Genomic DNA, 23767 nt, shown 5'->3' on the forward strand with positions numbered 1-23767 from the left:
TTGGGTTTTGTTACTGCTACTGACCTTTGAAGTAATATGAGAAGGTAGGAGTACAAAACTGGGAAAACTAGGATCATTTAACATTTTGGGATTTTTCAGTTTTCAGTTCAACTATACGTCAAAATGTGAAACAGTCTTTCCATAGACAACTGTAAAGATATGCCCTTCCACACCACTGGGATAATGTGAAGGGTCCTTCTGTTTTATCATGTTAAGGCCCCACCTGGACGGGCTCTTGTTTGAAGAAGGCAGCACAGGGGAGGACACTGGCCTGATGGGAGATGACGTCCCGGCAGCCAAGTTGGGGGACCCAGCTGTGGTCAAAGAGTGGGCTCTTCTGGAAGGGAGGGGGTTTGGCGGGCTAGCGATGGTATTCGCCTCTGTGAGGATGAAAGACAGAAAAGAGACAATGACTCAGATTATACTTTCCCTCAGAACCAAATGCAAACCAGAGAGGCTTCCGGATATCTGAGCAAATCAACCTATGCAGCTGGTTTCTATACAAGCAGCACCAAAATATTTTTATGAATGGGCTAATCTGGTGGGGTCTTAACGGGTTACATGTTAGAACCATCTGGGAAGCTTCAAAAATAAATAGATGTCCAGCTTCCAGCCAGAGAATATCTGAATCAGTTATTCTTGGATGTGGACAGAGGAACCAGATTTTCTTTTTCTTTTTCTTTTTCTTTTTTTTTTTTTGTGATGGAGTCTCGCTCTGCCACCCAGACTGGAGTGCAGTGGCGTGATCTCGGCTCACTGCAACCTCTGCCTCCCAGGTCCAAGCAATTCTCCTGCCTCAGTCTCCCAAGTAGCTGGGATTCCAGGCGCCCACCACCACGCCCAGCTAATTTTGTATATTTTTAGTAGAGACGGAGTTTCACCATGTTGGCCAGGCTGGTCTCGAACTCCTGACCTCAGGTGATCCACCCGCTTCGGCCTCCCAAAGTGCTGGGATTACAGGCGTGAGCCACTGCACCCGGCCCCAGATTTTCTTAAAAGCTCTAATATGCAGGCAAGGTTGAGAATCACTGGTCTAATCCATCAAATTATACCATGTATATCTACTATTCCCTGTCAGTAATGGTAAGTTAATTAACGGGGATTTTATTCCAAGTATACTATGCTTGCAGAAGCACCTCTTAGGTTTCATTGTCTGGTTAGGACAAAGAGTTTTGTTAGAAATGCTTGCAATACTTAAATCACAATTTAAAACCAAATGTATACTTTTTTCCCCATAAAAATTAAAAAACAAAAATCTCAGATGTAAACATGCCGCTTTACCTGATTCTTCTTGTTCATTAATGTCTTGAGGATCAGAACCACTCCGGCTTCGACACTCTTTGTGCATCTTGGCCTTTCGGGTTGCCATCTCATCGTCAGTTGCCTCTCCACTCTCACCCTGGGAACACAAAGCTTACAATGGTTCCACACCTGTATTTCTCTCCCATCACTGCTTTAGTTCACGTAGGTCTCTATTTTCTGACCTACCCACCTTCAATACTGCCTCCCCCTGGTAAAACCGGTAAAGACCTACGTTAAGGCTGACCGAGTATTCTCATGTCATATTATTTCATTTGTTCTTTACTACACAGCAGTACTCCTCAGGGGAGGGAGGCAGACAAGAGGCGGCACACAACCTCTGGAACCTCTGTGTACAGAAAAAACTGTGAAGCAGTCAAGTTTGACATGAGCATCAAAGCCTCCCATAAGCAAAGAGAGTGGCACTTTTTCTAGATAGATGATATGGTTTGGATGTTTGTCCCCTTCAAATTTCATGTTGAAATGTAATTCCCAATGTTAGAAGTGGGGCCTAGTGGAAGTGTTTGGATCATAGGGGTGGATCCCTCATAAATGGCTGAGGACCATTCCCTTGGTGATGAGTGAGTTCTAGTTTTGACTTCGCACAAGGTCTAGTTATTTAAAAGTGTGTAGGCTGGGTTTGGTGGCTCATGCCTGTAATACCAACACTTTGGGAGGCTGAGACAGTAGGATTACTTAAGGCCTGGAGTTCGAGACCAGCCTGGGCAACATAGTGAGACCCCGTCTCTATAAAAAATAAAAAAATTAGCCAGGCATGGTGGTGCACACCTGTGGTCCCAGATACTTGGGAGGCTGAGGCAGGAGAACAGCATGAGCCCAGGAGTTCGAAGCTGCAGTGAGCCATGATCACACCACTGCACTCCAGCCTGGGTGACACAGCAAGACCCTGCTTGTTAGAGAAAAAAAAAAGTGTGTGGCACCTCTCCCCTTCTCTCTTGCTCCCGCTCTTGCCATGTCATGCACTGGCTCCCGCTTCACCTTCTGCCATGACTGTAAGCTTCCTGAGGCTCTCACCAGAAGCAGATGCTGGCACCATGCCTCCTGTACACCTGCAGAACTGTGAGTCAATTAAACTTCTTTCCTTTATAAATTACCCAGCCTCAGGTATTTCTTTATAGCAACACAAACAGACTAACAAATAGCCATGAAGCAACTATATTATCACTTCATAGTGATATTTCATATTATATAGTTCATAATACATAGTGCTAATATACTTTACATTGTGTTCTACACACAGTATTTGGGGCCTCTGTGATCTCTGTTCTCTTCTAGCCCTTCCTTGCACGCAGAGTGCTCATGCTCTGGCCATCCAGAACAGCATGTGCTTCCTTGAACAAGCTGTCTTTTATGCCTCTATGCTGTCTCCTCTGCTGGGGATACTTTCTCCTATGTTGTTTGCTTGGTAAAATCCTACATGTTCTTCAAGACCTGCATGTCAGTTGCTCTGTGGAGCCCTCTGTGCCTGCCCCTCAGCTCTCTATTTTCCTTCTCTCTGTCCCCACAGCACTCTGGATGACTCGACAATGTCTCTTTTTAGCTTGCACTGTATTTGTTTGCATGTCTATGTTCTTTTGTGGACCTTGTCTTTTCCCTGATGTTCCTGGCACTAGCATGGCACCAAGGAGGTGTGTGTTAATCCCTGGTATCTTTTGTTTTATACCCGACTTTGTCCTCAACCCAAACAACCTAAAGTGGTTTATGGTGATGTTCACCATACAATGGTCCTGGAAGATGGGTTTGATGCTTAATAAACGAACAACACTCTACCCTCATGAGGATTTTCTTCTTTTTCTTGGTAGTGCTTATGCCCAGGGTGTTGTTTCTCTGCATACTGGGCTTCTCAGCATTCTTTGCAGATGTGCCGGGGCTGGGGTTTCGAGCACTCCATCGTCTGCCACCAAACAACTCCACAGCATGAGCCAAAGTTGGGCCTTCATACCGTCCATCCTCCTGTGAAAGAACCACATGGTGAATACAATAGGAAGCACCAAGCAATGGGGAAGTAAACACATTAATGTCTCCCAGAAAATTCCAAGAGGTGGAAGAGCACAGATGGCCACAGAAGAATAATGATCTGGCGACCCAAGTGGCCCTGTTTTCTAACTCACAAGATTCTCTGTCAGGAATTTCATCATGTCCCCTGTTGTCTTGGTCACATCCCTGCTGAGTTCCAGTGACATGCTTTAATATATCAACTGGGGAACAAAAACTTCCCATCCCATTTATAGAGGTTAAATTGCAGAACTACCACTGTAGGAAAATTCATTTAGACTTACTTTGCAAATTAGGTCCTTGGAGATCTTGGAAGGGAGTGGGGCAGGGTATCAATCTAAGTAAAATCAAGTTGTATTTGTCCATTATTGCCAGGTAGGTTTTCACCCAGTTTGATGCTTGGGACTGTCTGACTTGAAATACAGGGTGTGTGACATGCATGAAATTCCCTTTGAAGGGCCCCAGGGAGCTCCTAAAATAGCTGGGCTGCCATCCCTTTGAGTGGCTGAAATCCAAAGATACGGTGCCCATGGGACTCAGAACACCATACATATTAGGATGCTGTGAGCAGCAGCAACACACTCAAGGGGCAGGCAATGGTTCATAGTAGCTACTAAGGCAACTCTGTGTAACATCCTGTAAGTAACAGCAGGGATCTATTAATTAAACAATTGTCAATGATTCTCCCCATAAGTCAGTAAATAAAACCACAAAAAGTTGCCTATGAGCTAAAGATGATATTGATATTTCATGCATTGTATAAGAGGGCTCTTTAAAAATTAATTTCAATGTACTGTCTTTACTCTTCAAAAACATTTAAGGCTGGCTCTCCTTTGCAGTTCCAAAAAAGTGCTTATAGATAGATTTTGCTTTGTTGCAGATCATATGCAAAGAACAAAGAAGCTTTGTGTGTGTGTGTCTGTGTGTGTGTGTGTGTGTGTGTGTGCTTGCTCCTTCAGCCTAATGTTTAATAACTGATTTTACGACTTGTGCATTCCCACTTCCTGCATCCTGTTATGGATCCCAGGATGCTGAATAACTTGGGTACTTGACAAAGAAATCTTTTGGTTACCTCTTATAGAGGAACATTGTGACTTATGCCTCTCCATGATCTGTTTCTCCCTTCTCTAACCATACCTCAATTTTACTTTAACTGTCTCTTCTCCACTGGATATAGTCTCGATAGGTGTGCCAGTCAAGCTGAAATATCCTCCTTCGACCAATGATTGGCACATCATCCCAATAAGCCAATCAGAATCCCCTTCCTGGAGCAGGGTTCTTGAATGCAGTGATGGAGAGAATGAAAATGGTTGGAGATCAGTCCACCTGCTGGAGGCCTGCTGAAGAGAGTCCCTGCTAACAAGTCACTGGGAGTGACTCCAAGTTGGAATAAACATTTCATGAATGAAACCTAATGGATAGGTTTTAACTACCATTTTGAATAACATACTCTGAATCTGAAAGAAGAGTAAAACTTTTATTTATAGATTTTAACCAACATATCTTTAAAAGCTTAATAGGCCCATTATAGTTTACATGTAAAATAATTGGCACCATTAACCTCTACTGCTTTGATTTTTCTAATTTCAGAACATCCCAACATGGGTCAAACTTTACCACTAACAGAAGTATGTTTAGGGTCAGGAAAAGGAAGGATGCCTTTGTTTAGTTTTTAAAGGAAGCTTTCTGAGAAGTAAAATGTAGTTGTAATTTTTCTTTTGTTTTACACAAAATAATAAACTTCTTTGGGATGGATGAAGGATATACTTTCTTTTTTTTTCTTGGAGGTAGAGTCTCCCTCTGTTGCCCAGGCTAGAGTGCAGTGGTGTGATCTTGGCTCACTGCAACCTCCGCCTCCCAGCCTCTCCTGCTTCAGCTCCCAAGTATCTGGGATTACAGGTGCGCACCACCACACCCAGCTAATTTTTGCATTTTTAGTAGAGATGGGGTTTCACCATGTTGGTCAGGCTGGTCTCGAACCCCTGGCCTCAAGTCATCCTCCCGCTTCAGCCTCCCAAAGTTCTGGGATTACAGCTCTGAGCCACCGCACCCGGCCTACCTTCTTTTTTTTAATGTGGTAGATGGACTACCATAAGTGAAGGCACATGTTCAATTTTAGAAAACGGTTTTTTTGTTTTTGTTTGTTTGTTTGTTTTTTCTTTTTGATTTTTCTTTTTTTGAGATGGAATCTCGCACTCTTGCCCAGGCTGGAGTGCAGTGGAGAAAACAGTTTATGTGAAAGTTGAAGATTAGAAAATAGATTCTTTAAAATATATCCATGCACTGTTACCTCTTGGCATATCTTTGTGTGTGACATTTTGAAGACCATTAAACTAACCTGTATCCTTTAAATAAATCTTTTTTTCCCCCCATAAAGATAGCCAGAATCTGTTTTTTGCTTATAACCAAAGATATTTACCTGGTAATCCTATATTTAACTTTCTTAGCCTCCCAGAGCTCCTTCCAAATACCCAGGATTATGGGCCATCAGTTCTGTCCATGACAACCTTGGGCCAAAGCTCAAGATATTGGTCTTTCCTCTACACCCCACATCACATCAACGTCTCTGCACAGTTTACTTTCTTGGATTTTCCTGTGTTTTTCCTAGGCTTCTCTACAAATGTTATTACTTCTTCTTGTCTTTTGTGTTATCTCTTGTTACTACTTCCATCAGTAGTACTCAAATACTTGTAGTATTTGAAAGTAACTCCACTTACATTTACCACATAAGGAAATTCTAATGTCAGAAAGATTATTTTCTATATAAGCACTTCCCAAGCTAGGGATTAAAAAATCCCCTTATAGAGCTGTTAACAGAAGTTTGGAAAAACCCAAACAGTGTTTCACAAATTTCTTTAGCTTATAGATAAATTTAAATAGTTTTTTTTTTTAACTTTAGGGCATCTGAGAGAATTTAATTTTCTAAGAGGTATTATAAATCACCAATACAGATATTAAACATTAACAAAAGACTTGATCTTTTGTTCTCTAAGTACTAAGTTAGCATCTTCTTGGTGATCCCTGAGTCAATTTGGGAACTGGTTTATATGATGAGAAAATGACCAGTCCATTGGTCTTTCCCACTTTTTTCTTTTGAAAGAAATCTTGAGTATCTGTTTCTAAGGCATGTTGCCCGACTTCGTAAATGGCTCATGTAGAGAGAGCAGTGTCAAGGAATAACATCACCTATATTTCAGAAGTGGTTGAGGAGTATGAGCTGCTTTGCCTCTACACTGCAACATCTTGGTTCTGTGCAGGGGTGGTAGGGGAGGGTGGAGCTGTGTTTGCAGCTGGGTAGGACTGTCTTCTCTAGGTCACTTCTGTCTCTGTTCCAGCAGCAGCTCTTACCTCTTAATCTACTGTTTGTGGTCTCAGCTGGTGCCTCCTTCAGTAAAAGCTGAAGAGTGCTAGGGTAAATGAGAAACCAAGTACCTCTTCTGTATTAATTTAGTGACCTATGCTACAAGCTTGAGAAGGAGACAAATGGAACAACTAAACTACACAGACTGTGACAGGAATTGTAATTAAGCTTAAACACTGGTCTATGTCCACGTTTGATGAATTTTCCTGATTCTAGAAGGCCAAGGAATAATTGTAATTAAAAATTGATATTCACAGTAGCTCCTGAAGACTTTTTTCTTTCTTTCCCAGCTGAGTGCACTGAAAGCTCCCTGTGGAGTACACAGGAAGCAGGTATTTTGTTTTCTTTCTTTTTTTTTTTTCTTTTTGAGACAGAGTCTTGCTCTGTCACCCAGGCTGGAGTGCAGTGGCATTATCTTGGCTCACTGCAACCTCCACCTCCCGAGCTCAAGTGATTCTCCTGCCTCAGCCTCATTAGTAGCTGGGATTACAGGTGCATGACTAATTTTTTATATTTTTAGTAGAGGTGGGATTTTGCCATGTTGGCCAGGCTGGTCTCGAACTCTTGACCTCAGATGATCTACCTCCTCAGCCTCCCAAAGTGCTGTGATTACAGGCGTGAGCCACTACACACGGTCAGGTATTTTGTTTTCCATTTTAGATGAGTTAACTAAAACTGGCTTTGTGCTGTGTAACATTAGGATAATTGTGTACATAGGACTATCTGCTTATTAATTAATCAAGTTAGTCACTCAGGATATGGTCTCTACTCATAATCACGGCATGGGTGTAGGGAAAGAAGAAAGAAGGGTCATTACATGTGCCTTGTCTAATTTCCTGGGGCAACAAATGTTTTTAATTGTCAGAAATGTATTCGAACTGTGACAAGTACATGAAATCAGCCATTTGAGTAGTTCAAGTGGTAGTTCTATTTGTTCTGTGACAATACAAAAGATATTTCTTTTTGCCGTGAAGATAGAAAAGCATAGCAAAGAAAAACTGAATACTTTGATACACCTCATTTGAGAATGACACTTCAAGTGTCACCTGCTTGTGGAGTTTAAGACTCAATTTCCAAACAATCTGTACCCTCTTTTCTCCAAAGGATGCTACTCTGGTTATGCCTGTGTCTCTTCTATCTCATTCAGCCCAGCCCTGTTGCCACCCTAAACTATAGTGCTAGAGTACCTGATAACATAGGGTTAATGAAAGACTAACTCACTCAATGTAAGCAGCTGACTGTGACAAACTGCCCACTAAGGGCTGCTGCCCCTACAAACCTAGTAAAGAAGAACTCCACATAAGAATTATCCCACATTTGGGAAAATTTCTTTCAACCTTAAAGAAATTAACTCCTCACCTCTACAATTAGGCAGCAGTACGCAGTAAGTTAAAGAACTCTCCAAAAGTCACATAGCATGTTAGGAAATGAACCAGGATTTTAATTTTGATAGGGACAGTTTTCAATGTATCAGCTAGTCACTAACTAATTATAAAAGTATTCAGATAACAATGCTTTCCATTGAACCTTGAGTAAGTGAAAATGCTTATATTAACTGGTTTCTTTGCAGATGGGAGAACTACAATGACCCTGGGACTATTTTTATGTAATATAATACAATATATACAAATATAATATAAAATAAAAACAGTGGCCAGGGTCATTGTAGTTCTCCCATCTGCAAAGAAACCAGCTAACATAAGCATTTTCACTTACTATAAAATCTAAGTAAAATGTATTTCATACAAAATACAAATAGGACCACCTATGAGTGCAGACACTATTCTTCATACATACGAATTATACTGTGGCTTTACACATATTAACTTTTTTTTTTTTCTCTGAGAGAGTCTCGCTCTATCACCCAGGCTGGAGTGCAGTGGTGCGATCTTGGCTCACCGCAACCTCTGCCTCCTGGGTTCCAGCGATTCTCCTGCCTCAGCCTACTGAGTAGCTGGGATTACAGGCATGTGCCACCATGCCCGGCAAATTTTGTATTTTTAGTAGAGACGGGTTTTTACCACATTGGCCAGGCCGGTCTTGAACTCCTGACCTTGGGTTATCTGCCCATCTCGGCCTCCCAAAGTGCTGGGATTACAGGCGTGAGTCATTGCCTCAATTAATTCTCACAGCCACCTGTGTTCTCACAACACCCGTGAGCAGGTGTTATTATTTTCATTTTATAGAAAAGCGGATCGGGGTACCAAGAGGTTAAGTAAAAACTGCCCAAGGTCACCACAGGTAGTAACTGTCAGAGCTGGGAGCATGAACTTGGTGGTCTGGTCACCAAGTGTGTGCTCTTGAGTATTACGCTAGTGAGGAAAGAGGGATGGCTGTGTCCCTTACCTGATAGAGGCTGACGTACTGTTTCCGCAGCCACTGCTGTCTTTGGTCAGGGAATTTCCTCATCTTTCTCACAGCTCTAGTGAGTTCCAACAATCCGCTGAAGAGCATTTTAGCTGTGTGCTTTGGTGCCACGAAGTGCAATAATCTATTGTCCGTGGTCTGAAGCCCATAGAGCAGTGTCACACCAGTCTCTGACAGGAACACGCTACCCAGTTTGTTCTGAACACACACAGTGTGTATATCAATGCCAGGGTGGCCCATGTATACAGCCTTCACTGCAAAAAGATCCAAGACCCCTTCCGTCAGGCCACTTAATCCAGCATTGCCCAGTAGTGGGAATTTTCCAGGCTCAGCTGTGTTATTAAGTACACCAAGTTTTGCTTTAGTGCTGGCTGGGGAGGCAGTTGTGGGCTTTACCCAGGTCAAGGTGCTATTGTCAGGCTGAAGCTGGAGGAAGCAGCGGGCAGAGAGGTGTGTGTCCTGGTCGTAGTGGATGACCGTGGCACCCTGCAGCAGGAACTGGTGCACATCGGCTTGGATGGACAGCACATACCATGGGATGAGCTCCGTTCCATGGTCGAAGGCCTTCTGTGAGTCCTCTGAACCATGAGAGTCGTATTCTTTGGATTGCTCAAAGATATCATTGTCTGAATCCAACAAATCTCCAATTATAAACCTGAAGGAAAGAAACAGCAATTTGGTTTGTCCTATAATCAAAAGTGAGAACAACCCAAAGCCATTTTCACTGACACTAGACTTCATTTTTCATCCCACTATGAATTCAAATTAGCATAGGAAATACAAAATACTAAATAGCACATAGTAACTTTTAATAACCGAGGCTGGGTGTGTTGGCTCATTCCTGTAATCCCAGCACTTTGGGAGGCCAAGGAGGGTGGACCACTTGAGGCCAGTAGTTCAAGACCAGCCTGGCCAATATGGTGAAACCCTATCTCTACTAAAAATACAAAAATCAGTCAGGCATGGTGGCATATGCCTGTAGTCCCAGCTACTTGAGAGGCTGAGGCAGGAGAGTTGCTTGAACCTGGGAGGTGGAGCTTGCAGTGAGCTGTGATCGTGCCACTGCACCCCAACCTGGGTGACAGAGAAAAAAAAAAAAATTTTCGAGTAACTTTTTATAACTATTCTAATATTCTTTATAACTGTATTCTTATCGTTACAAGGTATCTGACCAGAAGCATAAGAAAACAACTACTAGATGAGTTACTGTATTTTTATTCTCAACAATAATCTTTATTATGTATTAGTTTTCCCTCTTGTGTCAGGAACTGTGTTAAATACTTTATGTACATTTTTTGTACTAAATCCAATCTACTTGCAAGGTAAGTTTTATTATTCTTTTTCTACCTATGAGGAAACTGAGGTTCAGAAAGGGAAAGTAATTTGCTGAAGGTAACCCATCTCAGAAGAGACCAAGCCAAGGTAAGGTTTTGGTCTAACTTCATAGCCTGGGATTTTCATTGTTAGGCTTGTTTGCCTTCAATTAAATCATAAACAAAAGTCATGATCTGAATATACTGGGGCTAAAATAGGTAAAAACAAGACTTAACCGGCTGGCCGAGAAGTACCTCTGTTAAAAATAAAATACAATTAGTTCAAAGATACTCCTTTGAAAGAAAGTAGGCAGATTGCTTGAGCCCAGAAGTTTGAGACCAGGCTGGGTAACGTGGTAAGATCATAGCTCTACAAAAAATACAAACATTGGCTGAGTATGGTGGCATGCCTGTAGTCCCAGCTATTCAAGAGGCTGAGGTGGGAGGATTGCTGGAGCCTGGGAGGTGGAGTCTGTAGTGAGCTGTGATGGCACCGTTGCACTCCAGCCTGGGCAATAGAGCAAGACCCTGTCTCAAAAAATAAAAATAAATGAAATTTAAAAAGGACACTCCTTGGGAAATATGATCACGGTGGCCAGATAAGTAAAACAGTTCTCTTGGACTCAATGTTAGATTTCTACTCTCTGTGTGCGTGTGCGTAGGTGTATACAGAAAAGGCTAGTCTGCATAGAAAATTTAGCACGTTCCTTCCACTGAGTCAGGAACCTGGATTATTTGAGCCAAGAGAATCAAGGAGCAGTGAAGGCAAGGGATTGCTTCTTTTTTACCTGGCCACCTTGGCAGGAACCTGCCCAAGAGTCTCATTCTTTTCAAAGCATAGGAAGTTGTTAGTAAGATCAAGGTTTCTGCTGTTTGGTCCACAGACATCACTAGCAAAGTAGTGAGTAAAATTGTGAAGGAGCTGGTACATAGGCTGGTCCATGTGTCTCCAGGAAGGAAGGCTCTCATGCTCAGGAGACACTTGGGCCACCTACTGCCTCTTGATGAGGCAACGACAGTATCATGGGGCTTGTTGACACTCCTCAGTTTAGATTGTTGTCCCTGAACAAGATTATCATTCTTGCTTTCAAACAGCAGGTTCTACCTCCTTGCCCCACACGTGATATTCTTTTAAAAAAAAGTCTACCAGAAATATTGAATTTTAGTGTCTCACAAATCTGATGGTGACAAAATCCATTTCAGAGCCCCATACAAGAAATAACCAAAAGTCCAACAACAATAAAATATATGCCTAGATTTTGGTGTATTCATGCAATGTCATTCTGTACAGCAATGAAAATGAATAAGCAATAGCCAACTACATGGAATAACACAAACTGTAAGCAAGACACACAAGAATGTATATGATATGTATTTGTGATACATAAATACATACATTTATGTAAATGTCAATTACAAAACCAGGTGAAACTACTATACTATTTAGGAATGCATATTAGTAGAAAAACTACAAAGAAAAACAAGATGTTATTGTAAAACTTATAATAGTTTTCTCTAGGGGGAAGCTGGTAATATTTGGGAAGGGAAATAAGTAGTTTAGGGGTGCTGGCAATGTTCTAACCCTGGGTGCTAGTTATACTCAGTCACTTGATAATTATTCAAATACATTGTTTCAATAAACTTTTAATTTTAGGATAGTTTTAGACTTATAGAAAATTCCAAAGAACATATACCTCACACAAAAATGTCCCTATTAATATCTTATATTAGTCTGGGATATGTGTCATAATTCGTGAACAAATCCTAACACATTATTACTAATTAAGGTCCACATTTTATTCAGATTTTTTTAGTTTTTACCTAGTGTCCCTTTTCTCTTCCAGGATCTCCCATTACATTTACTTGTCAGGTCTCCTTAGGCGATGACAGTCTCTCCTTGTTTTAGGTGCTCTTGACAGTTTGGAGGAGTACTGCTCAGGTATTTTGTGGAAGGTCCCTCAATTAGGACTTGGCTGATATTTTTCCCATAAGTAGATGCAGGTTATGGATTTGGGGAAGGAAGACCATAGAGGTAAAGTGTCATTCTTATCACATCATGTTGAGGGCACCCACTACCAACATGACTTCTCCCTGGTGATACTGACACTGATCACCTGGCTGAGGACCTGTGTGTCATGTGCCACTGTACAGTTACTACTACTATTATTAACTCATTTCCATACTCTACTCTTCGGAAAAAAGTCGCCATGCCCAGCTCACTCTTAAGGCGTGGGGAGTTATGTTGCACTTCCTTGAAGGTGAAGAATCTACCTAAGTTATTGGAAATTCTTTTGCACAGAAGATGGATCTCTTCTCCCCCATTTGTTAGTTTATTTATCATTTACACATATCATTTACTTATATCGGTATGACCTCATGAATATTAAAACTTTGGGTGATTGATAATGTGATATCACTTTATTTATTTTATTGTTGTGGCCATTGGGAGCTCTTCCTGTTGGCTCTTGCATTCCTTTCACAGCTCCCATCACTGTGTTTCTTTTGAGCACTTCCTTACTACAACAAGATTCTCCAGGCTCATCTTGTATATTTTCTGCCCCAGTCCTAGAATCAACCACTGTAGGAGAAACCTTGCCTCCCTTTCTTGAAGAATGGTATTAGAAACCAAGATCTGGGCCGGGTGCAGTGACTCACACCTGTAATCCCAGCACTTTGGGAGGCCAAAACAGGTGACCCTCTTGAGGCCAGGAGTTCAAGACCAGCCTGGCCAACGTGGTGAAACCCCATCTCTACTAAAAATACAAAAATTAGCTGGGCGTGGTGGCAGGCACCTGTAGTCCCAGCTACTTGGGAGGCTGAGGCACAAGAATTGCTTGAACCCAGGAGGCTGAGCTTGTAGTGAGCAGTGAGCTGGCATTGTGCCACTGGATTCCAGCCTGGGCAACAGAACAAGACTCTGTCAAAACAACAACAACAACAACCACAACAACAACCACCACCACCAAGATCTGGGGTTACATGATATTTTATACTCTTTTCCTAATGTTACTTCATATTATGAATTAATATTACTTCATTCACTTCATAAAAAGTGAAATAAAAAAATCATTTGTGTCTTATTTAGCTCCATCCCTCTGAAATTGCTCTCGGTAACACTGGAAAACCAATACTTATGTCCTTGTACACAATGGCTTCATATATGCCTGCTGCAGTCATCCTGGGTTTAATATTAAACATCACCACCTGTTTGCTGTGTGACCTCATTAAAACACTCAACCTCTCTGAGCCTCACTATTAGATGGCAAAGAGACAATGCTCATCTCATAGAATAATGGTGAAGATCAAATAAAATAACAGTTGGAAAGCACTTAGCACAGCACCTGTCTTGGTAAAGTATACTCATTAAATATAGGAAGACCAATTCCTTGCACTTTTCCTTTCTCACTTTCTCTTCTCTAGGCTATCTCGGCCCAGCCGTTCCTCTAGAGGGGCTTTCTTTTTTTTCTTTTTGGAGAAGGAGTCTTGCTCTGTTGCCCAGGCTGGAGTGCAGTGGCATAATCTCAGCTCACTGCAACCTCCGCCTCCCGGGTTCAAGTGATTCTCCTGCCTCAGCCTCCCAAGTAGTTGGGATTACAGGTACCCGCCACCACACCCAGCTAATTTTTGTATTTTTAGTAGAGACGGGGTTTCACCATCTTGGCCGGGCTGGTCTTGAACTCCTGACCTTGTGATCCACCTGCCTCGGCCTCCCAAAGTGCTGGGATTGTAGGGGTGAGCCACCACGCCCGGCCAAGGAACTTTCTTCCGGGACCATTTCCACATTCTCCATGTCCCACTTCTTGTTATTTTAAGAGCAAAAAGGATTCAATTGGTGAGTGTTAGTACCCATTAAAATACAACATGTAAATTTGGACATAGAACTTCTGATTTTAATCTAACAAGATAAATGGTGTTTTCCATATTCCATGTAATTTAAGTTCTGAGTTAAGTCAAGCATGTTCCAGTGAACTACTACAAGCATTATAAAAAAATAGTGTCTGGAAAGAAAAATTATAAGGCTTTTCTGGAGCCTGTTTCTGCTGCTCAGAGATGAGGTAAGCTGGGAGAGAGGGGACGCTGTCTTTCTTGGAGTCAGTTTTTATTTTAGAATGCAAAAAAGAACTAATGTCAGATGGTAATAATTCCATTAAAAAGCAATCTTCCAGGGACTAATGCTCAAAATAAAATTGACAATTGTTCGTAATGAAATAAGTTCATTTCAAGCAGGAAACTAGTAGCTTTTGTCTCTTAGATGATACAGTGAATGTTATGCAATTTTGTGTCTGATTCTCTTAGAAGATAATTTCCTGTGAGTTTACAAGAAGGGATAAGGTGGAATGTTAAGACTTATTTAGGAACTAAATAATGTTAACCGAAGATCAAAGATGTGGTTTACCAGCAAAGAAAATACCTTATCAAACTCAGGTTGTATGACTTAAGGAGAGGACCAAGGAGTAAAAATAGAAGAAAGGTTTTTATCCTACTCCTAAAAAGCTTCCATGGTATCCTTCAGTTAGAAACCATAGACAGATAAACACTTGTCTAATTTCCCTGATGAAAATTTTACACTGGGTGATTGATAGGTATTTGTTAACCTGGTTAAATATTTTCTTTGTAAGGGTTCGTTTGCTTACTGCAAATTTAACATAATCCCTTGAACATGAATCACCACGTGATAAACAAGCCTAATTTAATTTTTTAAGATAGAAGTAAACCTATGTCCTTTCCAAAGGCTCTTGCTACAGCTGTTCTCTCTAATAAAATCTAGTGTTTTTAATGCTCTCTTCTGGAAAACTCTTGCTTTTAATTAACCTAGCACCTTCCTTGACTATAAGCATTCTCTTATTATATCTAAGTAGTTTGTGGGTTTTGGAACCAGCCTGCCTGAATTGAAATCCTGGCCCTGCTACCTATGAGAGTAAAATGGAACTGTCATGAAGATTAAATAATTTAATCTATGGAAAGAATTTAGAGCAGTGTTTGCTTAAACATAGGCTCTCAATAAACATTAGCATCTTAAATATTGCTAATATTGTTGTCTGGCTTGAGTTTACTAAGTTAGTATTATAGAACAAAGCCATCCATACAAATGGAGATTCTCTGTAAAAATAGAGTCCAAGTTTCAAGTTGGGATTTAAGTGAGAAACAAGCCTAAGGTGAAAGTTGTGCAGGTAGTGGGAAAATGGCCTTTGTTACAAATCACAGACGCAAGATGGGTCTGAGGTGTTGGCCAGAGAAGTAGAAAGAGAGACAAATACAGAATCCCAGGTATCCCCAGCAAAGCCGGGGAGTGAGACTGTATGAAAGTCTGGGCTGGGCTGAGGCAGCTGGTACAGATAAAGGATGTTGTGAGTTGGGCATTGGTAAGGCTGAGGCCTGCCTGCATCTTTCCCCGTGGAGAATAACTGATTTCCTATCATTTTATGATTTGGGACATCCACATGCATACTTGTGTGTGTGTAGTTAATCCTGGTAACTATTATCTTTTCTCAGATATTCTGCTTAGCTTTCTTTTTTTCCTGTCCCTGTGGGGTTGAATTATCGTCCAGGCGCGTCTCTAATGAGGCTATTGTGATAGAAGGACACAGAAGATACCTCTTTGCAGTAAGGGAGAGGAGGATGACTGAGGGTTCTTCTGAAATGTTGACTGCTACCAAGGGTATCCACACCTAAGTGCTGGAGCCCCCTGTATTAGTCCATTTTCACACTGTTATAAAGAACTGCCCGAGACTGGGTAATTTATGAAGGAAAGAGGTCTAATGAACTCACAGTTCAGCATGGCTGTGGAGGCCTCAGGAAACTTACAATCATGGTGGACGGTGAAGGGAAAGCAAGGCACCTTCTTCACAAGGTGGCAGGAAGGAGAATGAATGCAGGAGGAACAACCACACACTTATAAAACCATCGGATCTCCTGAGAACTCACTATCCTGAAAACACATGGGAGAAACCGCCCCCATGATTCAATTACCTCCACCTGGTCTCTCCCTTGACACGTGGGGATTATAGGGATTACAATTCAAGATGAGATTTTGGCTGGAGGCACAGCCAAACCATATCACCCTCAGAACTTCAGCTTGGCATTTTAAGGGTGTGATGCACACATTAATCATGATAGCCACCATTTATACTGGCACTTAGAGTGTGCCATGCATTTTGCTTAATTTATATGCATCTCTCACATAATCCTCACAAAAACCCTATCAAGTAGTATTGTCATTTCCGGTTTACAGATGACAAAACTGAGGCTTAGTAAGATTCAGCTACCTACCTAGGTGACAGAAATAGTAAGAGGTGGTGTCAAAATTCAGTCCCAGGCAATGTGACTGGAAGGTTTGAGTTCTTAATCAGTTCAAGCAGCCTCCATTGTAGGTTTCTGTCATCATCTACTTATATCTCATTTCTCCAAATGTACAAATCCTTCTTAAGATGCAGCATGCCAAAGAGGGTCAACAATATTGAAAATGACGACAATAAGAACTTGCAACTCCTATATGACTCTATACTCTTCTCTACACACCTTCATACTCCTCATTTCTATTTCCCAACAATGGTGCCGCATGCTACTCTTAGGTCTCCATGCTTTTGTATGTTTTTAAACATACAAATGCATAGCTTATTTATTCTTTAGGCTCATAAACAAAAAAGTAATTATTAATGAGCATTATAATTCATATGAAATGTAATTGCAATGCTTTCAGAATTCAGATGTTCCTAATCTTCAGGAGTTAGACATAAAAAGAGGCTGAGGTTAGCCCCTCTACAATCAAAAGAAATGCCTTAAACATTGCAGGACAAAGGATCCTCCCCTGTGACTGAACAAATGGTGAGGCTCATGACCCAGCTCTACTGTTTATTAGTCAGACAAGTGACTTCAGCTCGCTAGGCACAACTTCTTCATCTGTAAAGAAGTCAGACAAGCCTACTTGAAGACCCCATTGACATTTCAAGATTTTTTCAACTCAATTCCTTCCCTGCTGAGATCTTGAAGTTTGTTTTGTTGTTGTTGTTGTAGAGACAGGGTTTCACCATGTTGCCCAGGCTGCTCTTGAATTCCTGGGCTCAAGTGATCTACCTGCCTTGGCCTCCCAAAGGGCTGGGATTACAGGCCTAAGCCACTGGGCCCAGCAAAAAGAAATCTTGAACTTTTTATAATCAGTTTTTGAGGTTTCTATGAGTGTTTCTAGTGGTTTTCTGGCAGAAGTAGCTGTGAGGTTTGTGAAGAATTATAAGAGCACCCTGTAGGTGGGGTAAACCAAAGGACCATGAGATTATCCCTTCTTTCTTTGCTGTAGTTTTCTCAGGGCTGCTGGTTGCCAAGTGAACAGGGGCTAGAGGTTGCTGTTTGTAGAGTCTCTGTTTCAGTCAGATCAACAAAGCACAGCTCCTATGGGCTTTTCAATCTGCACGTCTTTGGCAGACATAACCCTGCACTGGACATTTTAACATGGGGCTCTCAATCAGGAATGGATTCCCAAGTCCCGGCAAATGGCCACAGAAATAGTGCTTGCTGATCTGGTTTTGGTGAATTCCATTAAACAGTCCTACCACCTATCTTGTGTGTTGAGGTTCCTTTCAGAGTAGCAGTCACTTGAGGTAAGGAAGCTATCACTGGCACTTAAGTACACAAGTTTCAAAGTGAGGATTTTAATATGACTTCACAGGTTTTATAAAAGAAATATTTGCATTTTTGTGTTTTTCTCCCCTTCTAAGAGTGCTCGCAGCAGGGTTTGGAAAATGGGCAGTGGAAGAGAAATGTTCTTAGGATGTAGAAGATAAAATGATTAGGAAGAAGACAAGAGACTGTGGAGAAAATTAGAGACAACAATTTCATAACAGGTGAAAATGATGCAAGAAAGTTACCACTTGAAGGAACTCCAAGGGAAAGGAAAGGATAGTCTAGGGGTCTGACACTCAGTAAAAGTGGCAGTCCTGAAGGTATTTTAGAAAGGTCAAATGACATACACACACGCACAAACACACACACAGCCCCAGATGAAGGTTATTGTAAAAAAAGCCATATGAAATTCATTATTTTATCTATTTCTATCTGATAGGATTTAAGGAAGGAATTTCAGCCAGATACAGTACGAGGAAAAGGCATTTTTCTCCCAAACATCTGTTTAATTTTTCTTACAAATATTGTGAAACTTATAAAGAATTGTGATTTCCTCTTTCCTGTTACTGCTAGGAATCTCAGAACAAAATGTAGTCACTCTATAGACTATATAACATACATTTTTGTATGTTTTATTTTGTCCTATTCTTATTTTTCTTTAATATCCTCAATTATTCATATTTATTCTTAAAAGCATCTACAAAATCTTTTATTGGAAGAAATAGATATATACATAGATGCTGAGAGAGAGAGAGAGAGAGATTAAGAACTTAAATGGCTCTGAGAGGCTTTCTGTGCAGATGTGCTTATTTGCAGAGGTCTTCTCTCTATGTATAGATTGCCACTAATGTTAGCAACCTGTTAAGTGAAAAATCCTTGAAACAATCTCTGAACAACTGGAATTACTGAACAATTAAAAAACCTGCAGATGCCTTGTGTGTGTAGGGTTAATTTTACCACAACTTATAGAGCAGCATTTCTCAAAGTGAGATCATTAACCCTCGACTTAGAATCACCCAAAGGTTGGGAGAGGTAAAAATACTGATTTCTAGATATCACCCAGACCTAACTAAGTCAGTAGATTTGATTTAAAAATATCTTAATACCCACCCCAGTACCCCACCCAAGAATTAAAAAAACCACTGTTACAAAAACTAGGAAATAAAAGATCACAGCTCTCCTCCTGAAATTTAATGTGTTGAATTCTTAGAAATGGCAGGATAGCTCTAGGTTTGTTTGCTTGTTTTTTTTTTTTTAAAGGGGTAATAGATGGTAAGAAGTTAAATTATGAGCAGTAATTTTAGAACAAAGCAGCAAAATGAGAGAAGTCAATTTGAATTTGGAATTGGTAAAGTTTGAAGACAAAGAAGTGTGGCTTAATGATAAAAGTGGCAGGTTTTGATGAGGTGTCCATCTGAAACTAAGCTGAAGTAGGAAAGAACTCATCAACAGGAAAAAAGAAGACATGAGCATTCCTCACTTTTAACGTGTAAAACTTACTGCCATCGGCTTTTATCCTTCAGGGAACTTTTCCTGGAGCTGTTCCCTTCACTGGGGCTGTCCTCCTCGTCTGTCTCCAGACTTCGACTGCAGCTCCGGATGACCTGAAAGATGCTGTTGACAGTGGACTCCTTCTCCGAATTCTTTAAGCCATTTTGTCCCACTCGTTGTAAGAAATTATCTTGTCCACTGTAATCTGCTACAAACTACAGAAAAATATATCGAGAATTTGCTATTGCAACTTAATGTGCCTGGATAACCTACTTGGCTAGGGAAAAGAAATCATAACGTAATAAATAATGGCATTTGTGCCTATTTTATGGGAAAGAAAACAAGAGCCTCCAGGAAAAACATTTTTTCGTTTCACCACATGAAATATCAAAATTCACCCTTGTTTCCACTGAGACAACTTTAATCCCTCTAGGAATCGACACTCCACTTCAAATTTAAAACACAAAAAACAATATTATTTCAGGGCTCCCTAAGGAGAAGGTTAGCCAATTTGCAGAGGAAGGGCATGGTTATTTTATCCTTATAGTGAGAATTGAGAAAAACCATGAGTAAAGTATGCTATTCTACGGAACCAGATAAAATGACTGGGCCCAAGCAAAACACTGAGAAGAGGTGATGTTTTGCTTTATTGCTCATGTGTTGTATAATAACACAGCGGCTTCTTCCTAGTTTTTGAGCTCTTTAAGCTCTTATTGTTTGTACAGTTGATCAGGAAGCTTCTCCCATCAGAGGTGAGAGCTGTGTCCGGGATAAGAGATGTGGAGTTCCCTCTTCTTAAGACGTGAGGAAGCTGGAGGGGTGTGGCCTGGGAGGCTTCCTTTAAGCGTTCTCCTCCATTTCTTGCCCTTTTATCCTAGCTCATAACCCAGAGAGATGCGGTGGTGTTGCCCGTACCTGTCAGGGGTTCTTAAGTCTTCCTGATATCAGGTGATGCCTTTGCTCCCAGGTGACACAGAAGAGGCTGAAGGTTGAAGAGAGTCTTCCCACTCCATGGAGAAGGCGTGTACATGACTCTGTGTGTGTGTGTGTGTGTGTGTGTGTGTGTGTGTGTGTGTGAGAAACGTCAGTAGTAGGTTCTGTCATCATGGCAGGAATAATCCTAGATTTGGTTTTGGTCCCAGGTAAGGGACTTCTCAAAATCTCCATAAGCTTCTTTCCATTTTAGTCACTTCTTTCATTTTTAAACACCTTAGAGAGAGGTTTCCTTATCTTTTCCCTCCAGTTTCTCAATTCCCCGTCTCTCCAATGCCCAATACCTTGGGTCAAAGCTCACACTATCCCTTCTGCTCTGGGAATCAGGAACAGGAGGCAATGAACCTGGGAGGAATGAGGCTCTGGGGATCAGGAGCCTGGAACTTGTCTCTACATGCATCTTCAGGCTCCCTAGCATCTTCCCACAAAGGATGAAAATAAAGCAGTTTTTTCTTCCACTGATGTGGAAAACTTAATACTCTCATTTGACTTTCTTTATCTCCTGCATCCAGACATTCCCACTGAATAAGAAAAACCTGTCAATCTTTAAAAACCACCAGAAAACAACGCCCTTTTGACTTGTACTTACACATTACACCTAATACATTAAAACTAATTTCACAATACTATGTCCCACACAGTGCTAGTCCCACACATTCTTTTCCACAGAACTTCCAAGGATCTATGTGCTACCCAGAAACAATATAACAATTATTAACCTTGTGTTCAATCAGTGATCATTTCTTTGGTGAGCACAGACAGGGCCTGATGAGACAGCCAGCAACAGTGGCTCTTCAGGCCAGGATGATTGTGAAAGGCCTTACCTCTAAAGTTTCTTCTTGGGAATTGTACCGCGGGCATATCTTCATGAGGCCAGAGGCGCCGTCAAGCACTTCACAGAGCTCCTTAAGAAACACTCCACAGAACGGAACCACCTTACAGCCAGGGATGTGCAGGGCACGTGTCACCACCTTTCTGTACTCACAAGAGGACTCATGCTGGGCCATAGCATCCTTCAGGCTCCTCATGGTCTCAATATCAGACTGGTCCATAAACTGCCACATTTTTAAAACTTTTCTTGACCTATTGCGAGTAAATGACGTTTTTTAGACCGAAGAAGAAATAATATAGTTTACAGCAAGGAGCCTAAATTCCATACAAATTCATTCTCTTTACCAAGTTTTTTTTTTTTTTTTGGTGGAGTCTCACTCTGTTGGCCCAGGCTGGAGTGCAGTGGTGCGATCTCGGCTCACTGCAACCTCTGCCTCCTAGGTTCAAGTAATTCTCCTGCCTCTGCCTCCCCAGTAGCTGGGATTACAGGCATGCACCACCATGCCTGGCTAATTTTTGTATTTTTAGTAGAGATGGGGTTTTGCCATGTTGGCCAGGCTGGTCTCGAACTCCTGACCTCAGGTGACCCAAGTGCCTCAGCCTCTCAAAGTGCTGGGATTACAGGCCACCACACCCCACCCCAAGCGTTCTTTACTTGTTAATATTTATGTAGGGTTCCTATCCCCACCTACTTCCCCAGATAATATGAATAATACTTTTGTAAATTGAAACTAAAAATTAAATAGGACAGATAAAAACACAAATAGGGATATGGGATATGTTAGTTATGGAAGCTGGGCACTGAATGTAGGTTTGAGTTTTTCTGGCAGCTATGGCCAAAGAGGGAAACTAGAGGGTAATATGGTTTGTACAGATATTGGTGGAGGAGGACTGCCTGGGGAAACCTGACCCATCTGGTCCTCTTGATCTTTTAAATATTACCCTTGGATTAATCCAGCCCCTTAGTGATCAACATGAAGCCTATTGTTTTCACCTCTTCCATAGAATTGATTTTTACTGAATCAAGCTTTGACATGAAGCCACCAGCCCATTTTTGGGGACCTTGTTGTAAAGTATTATTTGCATAACAGGATGTTAACTGGGACTTTCCCTATTCTGAAACTCCTGCTGAGACCCACAGGTGACAGTGCACCACATCTTCTAAAGAGAGGCCCCCTAACAAGGTGTTACCTGAACTGCTTTGCCCAGAGTGGTCTCCCACTCTCCTTTGGCCCATGCAGAGAAAGTGGATCTGAGCAGATAGCTTGGGAATATTTCTCTGGGGGCAATTGTGGGAGGGCTCACCCTTCTGTAAGAGGACAAGGTCACCCCAAGTGAATTCCATGGGGACACTGACCTGTGTCCTGGGCAGTCTGTGGATCACAAGAACTGGTGCATGACTCTTGCCTAAAGATTTGAGGCTAGCTGGAGCTGCCTGATGGCAAAGGGAGAGAAAAGATTCCAGTAGACATGTCCTGTGCTTGCAGAGTTGGGAGGGCAATGTGCTATTTCCTGTGAGTCAGGAGGGGATACTGTGCAAAGAGGTGGGGCTGGAGCTGTCTTGAAGGGTCTGCCTGCCAAAAGATGAGACCCTAGCAGAAAAGGCCTGTGAGGACAGGACCTGGGGGGGCGGTGAGGAATAAGAGGTTGACCAGAGGGTACACTGCATTTTGCTAGGTAATGCTGCAGTGGGGAGGTGGAAAAAATTAGAGAGAGTAACTAGTAAGAAAACCTAAAAGCACCCTCCATTGGTCTCTGTGAGGGCACCAAGGCCAGCACAACTGCCCCATCAAGTAAGACTCTGTGCTCCCTCTATCCCCATCCTTTCCCCTCTCCTCTCCTGTCCGCTTTTTTTCTGCAGACATCCAGTTGCAGGGAAAAGTAAGAAAAAAAGACAAATTATATCTTCCCCACTACTACAAGTCTCGGAGACTGGTTGTGTTGTGAAACACAGAGAAAGGAAGAAGATATATATTGAATGAGATATTAAAATTTTGATTTAGATTAACTGGATTACAAAATCACTGTGTAATATATAAGACATCCAAAGACATAAAGAAGTACAACATGACAAACACCCATGTGCCAAGCTCTCAGTTTAAAAAATCAAACATCAACAATGTGGTTGAGGCCCTAGTGTATTCCTCCAAGAGCACATACTCTATTCTTCCCTCACCAGACAGGACCACCACTGGGACTTTGGGGTTCTCCTTTCCTTAAAATTCTTTGTACTTTTTCAACATATGCATCTATCACCAAGCAAGTTACAGAATTGTTTGTGTATTTTTAAACTTTATGTAAATAGTATCACATGGTAGATACTCTTAGATCGGGGGTCCCCAGCCCCTGGGCCACAGACCAGTACCGGTTCATGGCCTGTTAGGAACTGGGCCGCACAGCAGGAGATGAGCAGCGGGTGAGCAAGCATTACAGCTTGAGCTCTGCCTGCTGTCAGATCGGCAGCGGCATTAGATTCTCA

At 41.7% G+C, this 23767-nt stretch overlaps 1 protein-coding gene across 3 annotated transcripts in view; it reads right to left on the reverse strand.

The window, feature by feature from the left end:
* Nucleotides 1–23767, reverse strand: part of PLCE1 (phospholipase C epsilon 1) — a 244293-nt gene that overhangs the window by 74285 nt on the left and 146241 nt on the right. For all 3 annotated transcript variants that reach the window (XM_031652165.1, XM_031652164.1, XM_031652163.1), the window contains 6 exons: nt 21282–21540; nt 19474–19679; nt 9023–9698; nt 3091–3273; nt 1282–1399; nt 224–380 (listed from right to left, as the gene is read on the reverse strand). In XM_031652165.1, the coding sequence (XP_031508025.1) occupies nt 224–380; nt 1282–1399; nt 3091–3273; nt 9023–9698; nt 19474–19679; nt 21282–21540 (1599 nt within the window). The remainder of the gene's footprint in view (nt 1–223; nt 381–1281; nt 1400–3090; nt 3274–9022; nt 9699–19473; nt 19680–21281; nt 21541–23767) is intronic.

The sequence above is a fragment of the Papio anubis genome, chromosome 11 (assembly GCF_008728515.1).
Source record: "Papio anubis isolate 15944 chromosome 11, Panubis1.0, whole genome shotgun sequence".
Taxonomy (NCBI): Eukaryota; Metazoa; Chordata; class Mammalia; order Primates; family Cercopithecidae; genus Papio; species Papio anubis.